General features: G+C 37.8%; 2 protein-coding genes across 2 annotated transcripts in view; one reads left to right on the top strand and one right to left on the bottom strand.

The window, feature by feature from the left end:
- LOC102213053 (hemoglobin subunit beta-like) overlaps window positions 1–2815 on the top strand; it is a 3469-nt gene extending 654 nt beyond the window's left edge. Inside the window, exon 3 of the mRNA XM_013915109.1 lies at window positions 2717–2815. Coding sequence (XP_013770563.1) covers window positions 2717–2815 — 99 coding nt within the window. The remainder of the gene's footprint in view (window positions 1–2716) is intronic.
- LOC102213341 (hemoglobin embryonic subunit alpha-like) lies at window positions 446–1580 on the bottom strand. Its single transcript, XM_013915115.1, has 3 exons — window positions 1382–1580; window positions 1085–1292; window positions 446–574 (listed from the first exon to the last, which is right to left on the bottom strand). Exons 1-3 carry the CDS (start codon window positions 1474–1476, stop codon window positions 446–448), a joined length of 432 nt encoding a protein of 143 aa, XP_013770569.1. The 5' UTR covers window positions 1477–1580.
- Window positions 2816–4194: the final 1379 nt, after the last annotated feature.

The following is a 4194-nucleotide window of genomic DNA, read 5'->3' on the forward strand; positions in this document are numbered from 1 at the left end:
GATATATGAAGCATATACCTCAAGTTGTTTGTTTTATTTCCCCTTTTTCATAATAGGACCGTTACATAATCTGTTTTTTAAATCATGTCTTGAGGAGGCTTAAATCAATAAAACAACGAGCTTATTTTTCACTTTGTTGTTTTTTCTTTTTTTTTCTAGCATTTGCAACTATATCAGGGTGTAACAGAAGAGTTAAATAGTGGGGTTCAAATTTTAAATAAGAGGGTGTAAAATAAAAATAAGTCATGCTGTGACTTTCGCATCAAAGGACCTCTCATAAATTATGACGGATGATAAAGTATTGTGGTGTAAAGTATTTTTAATGTACACCACACAAAAAAACCCAAACAAACACGGCAGTTTCATTGCATTTGATTTATTCAGATTCAGACTGGCAGTGAATTGCTATCTGAGCCCCTGCCGCTCGTCGCCTCCAGTAGGCAATTTATCGGTATTTCACAGACAGGGCACGAGCCAAGGCAGCCAGGAACTTGTCTAAAGCCATATGGACCTCAGGGGTGAAGTCGACGGGGAACATAGTGGCCAGAACCACCAGGATGTTCTGAGCAAGAATCTGTACAAAGATCGTGACACTTCTTTAGCAGAATCAGGGATTATGATATCAAAGATCAGTTATCTGAATCATAACTCAGTCTATCCTGTGTTTCTTCGGTGACAGTGTCGTGCTTTGACTTGCTGACAACACAGGCAACTTCCCTGTTTGTTTAAAAGTGTAAGATTTTTGCGCTACAGCAGCTGAAACACACATTTCATTTATCCTAAAGATAAATGTGGCTCGATGTCACGAATTGGGGTTCAACTTATGATTTATTTATATTTGCATATGGCCTTATCCATGTGTGGATGGGACAGATTTATAGGCTTCTAAATCAAAGAATAATTAATGATGACGTTACAGTTCCTCACTAGAAGGGATGCAGTCTCAACCAGTAGCCTATGGAGGCACATTTAAATAAAAACTACTAAAAAATGTTTAAGCAAGCGTTTAATTTGTAGTCCAATTAATCTTTAAAGCAAACCCACAGGTTTTCTGAACCGCTTTCATGATTTAATAAACAAATACCTTGAAGTTTGCAGGGTCCACTCGCAGAGTGAAAGCATGCAGCTCACTGAGGGTAAGAAGACTCCCTGCCAGGTCGTCGATTTTGTTCACAGCATCGGTTATTGTAGCTGCCACCATTCCTCCGTGTTTCCTCACTGGGGCAGAGCTGGGGCTCAGGTCCTTCCAGTGGGAGAAGTAAGTCTTGGTCTGAGGGTACACTGTCAGCATCCTGGGCAAAAACACAGGTGAATAAGCCAGTAAGTAATAGATAAAAATGCAGAAGCGGGTTAAATTCGCCTCGTGTTTTTTCTTATTTACCTGGCAACAGCGTCACCGCCAATGTTATCCGCCCTTCCCGACACTTTAGCCCAAAAGGCCTTGACTATCTCCTTGTCCTTAGCAGAAAGACTCATCTTTCCTCTGGACTTTTTTTTTTTTCAAGTTCAATGCCGTGTTCGCTGCAAACGGAGGGGTTTTATGGATGCAGTGGAACACAGGCACACCCAGCCCCCCTTCAAGATAATGCTATAGGCGTTTGGAAGGATTCCAAATGACATGTAACAGCTGGCATGAGATAAACACGAAACCAAAGTCTCACGGTGTTCTATAATATAGGACGAAACAATCAGAATTATATTTCCCACGGGCATCCAACTGAAGCGTACAAAACTGACAGCTAGTGAAACCCTCGTATCACCTGCTCAAACTGCTCAAACTTGGACGTGCTGGTAATGCTCGGACGTTAAAAACTGGCCTTAATGAATTAACTGGCTGCTAAGAAACACATATGGTATGTGTACAAGTCAAATATCTTATCGTTTCAGCTTTGCCCCACACTGGAAATGCGCTCTTGAGGGATGGTAAGGGTCTATAAATAACCTCCACTTTGGAATTAATCCAAACATTTTTATTTTGGCTCACTCCTTTGAGTAAAGATGATTTTTTATTTGTTCTAATTAAACAAGTGTTTATCCTCACAAATCACACTCCTTATTAACTGGAGGTTAAAGCTTTTATTTTGTTTTACACCAAACTACAAGAAAAAAATGTAAATATAACTTAGTAACTGCTATTTCAATATTTTATTTACACTCAAAACAGATTTATGTCCAAAATGTTGAATTCAAGTAATTTGATTAAATGTAAGTTTTCCATATAGTTTTCTTACATACACGTCAAACGCCAAATGTAATTGAATTTGGTCAAATAAAATGTACTTGATTGGTATACATTCAATTTATGTCAAAAATATTTTCCGTAATAATTAATTCTGAATAAATAAATCTTTGATGTCATATGTTCCAGTTGTCTTTACTCAAAACTACTGCTTCATGTTTATGACGGCCAAGAATAACTTTTTAAACATACATACATTTGTATATATGCTTGTGTTTATTTACTTTATTAACTGCCTTTGTAATTGCAATTTATATGAGATAAATTAAATCAGTACGCTTTAACAATCAGTCCGTGGATTCTGATTTAAAATCTAAATTCTACAATTAATTAATAGGCCTGTTGGTTGTGCTATCAGTTACAAACATGATGATTATGCCATTCGCCGCGTTCGTTTTTACTGCGAGGCTTATCGTTTCAGTGGGTGGGCCTGTTTAAAAAAAAAAAAAACATGATAATGCAGGAGCAGCACTGGCTGCACCACGACATATGGACGCGGTTAAAATTATACATTCGCTCTTGGTGTTAGTTTATTTCATTGCATTGCAGGGAGCAGTGGCGGAGCGGGGGGGGTGACTTACTGGGCTTAAGCCCGGGTTGTTTTGTCAGAAGCCCGGGGTCTTTTGGAGTGTAATTTTTTCATAGTTAGATGCCTGGCTGACAACTGTATAAAACAAAAACTACACACAATATTCGAAGCACATAGTGCACACTGTGGAAATTTATGACTGTGCGTGAATCCCCCCTAATATTGGTATGATCCGAGCTCAGCGACTGAGCGAGGGGCCGGGGGGAGCTGCTGCCTGTTGGAGAAACGGAGCCAAGCAGACAGAGGAGAGCTGAAGATCGACCAGGTACCAAAAGCAAATCATTCGTACTGTACAAATAATGTAAATATGACGGTGTATCACGAAAGATTGATATCAAACTGATCACTTGACCAATATTACGTTACTTGCTCTTCGAGTGAATCAACAAATGGCGAAATGAAAAGCAGAACAACAACAATGCTGTTTCTTTATAGAGTCTTAGCTTACACATGTGTTTATTTCATATTTTCAGTCGTTACCCTCCGCGGCTAAATAAATCGGTTTCAGTAATGCACTGATATACAAGAATGGGCATAAGGAGCTTCTTTCAAAGAAAAAACTCTGGTAGATGTTATTTTATATATTATGCTTCGTATGTTGTTCAGTATATTTCTATGGAAAACAAGAGGAACTTCAATACACAGCAGTATATTCACAGTTTAAACCAGATACTTACATACACTTTATGGAAAACACAAGAACATTTTATTACTGTACAACATCAATTTAGAGTAAACTTGTTTTGTTTTGGATAAATAAATATCCTTTGAATTAGTTAAATGTCAGAATAAAGAGAGACAGAGCTGTCTATTTTTTATCACTTTCATCAAATTTAGGAGTACATATACACTAAGTTTATTATTAATTAATAAGAAAACTCCAGACGATTCCATTCTGAGCTGAAGAAGCTTCTGATAGGTTAGCAGAGTCCATGTGAGTAAATTGGTGGCACACCTGTGGATGCATATAAGGCAAAACACAGAGCCTGTTTATTTGAAATGGGAAAATCAACCAAAGATGTCAACCAAAACACCAGGAAAAGAACTGTGGAGCTCCATAAGTGTGGCTCAATTTTGAATACAATTTGGTGCCATTTACAATTAAGAAATACAGATAGTTTCTCCCTTTACTCTTAAAGTTAACAAACATGTTTTTATATTTATCAATCTAAAAAATAAACATTTAGTTTGATTTGATGTTACAATTAAAAAAGTGTTTTTATCTGAAGAGTGTGTAAATATCTGGTTTCAACTGTATATTTGATGATTGTCAGCACAAAGAGGGAGAGAGAGGAACAGAGAGGGAGAGAGAGGAGAGGGAGAGAGAGGAGCAGAGAGGGAGAGAGAGGAGAGGGAGAGAGAGGAG

Source organism: Pundamilia nyererei, unplaced genomic scaffold (genome assembly GCF_000239375.1).
Source record: "Pundamilia nyererei isolate P.nyererei 1_Seehausen unplaced genomic scaffold, PunNye1.0 scaffold00258, whole genome shotgun sequence".
Taxonomy (NCBI): domain Eukaryota; kingdom Metazoa; phylum Chordata; class Actinopteri; order Cichliformes; family Cichlidae; genus Pundamilia; species Pundamilia nyererei.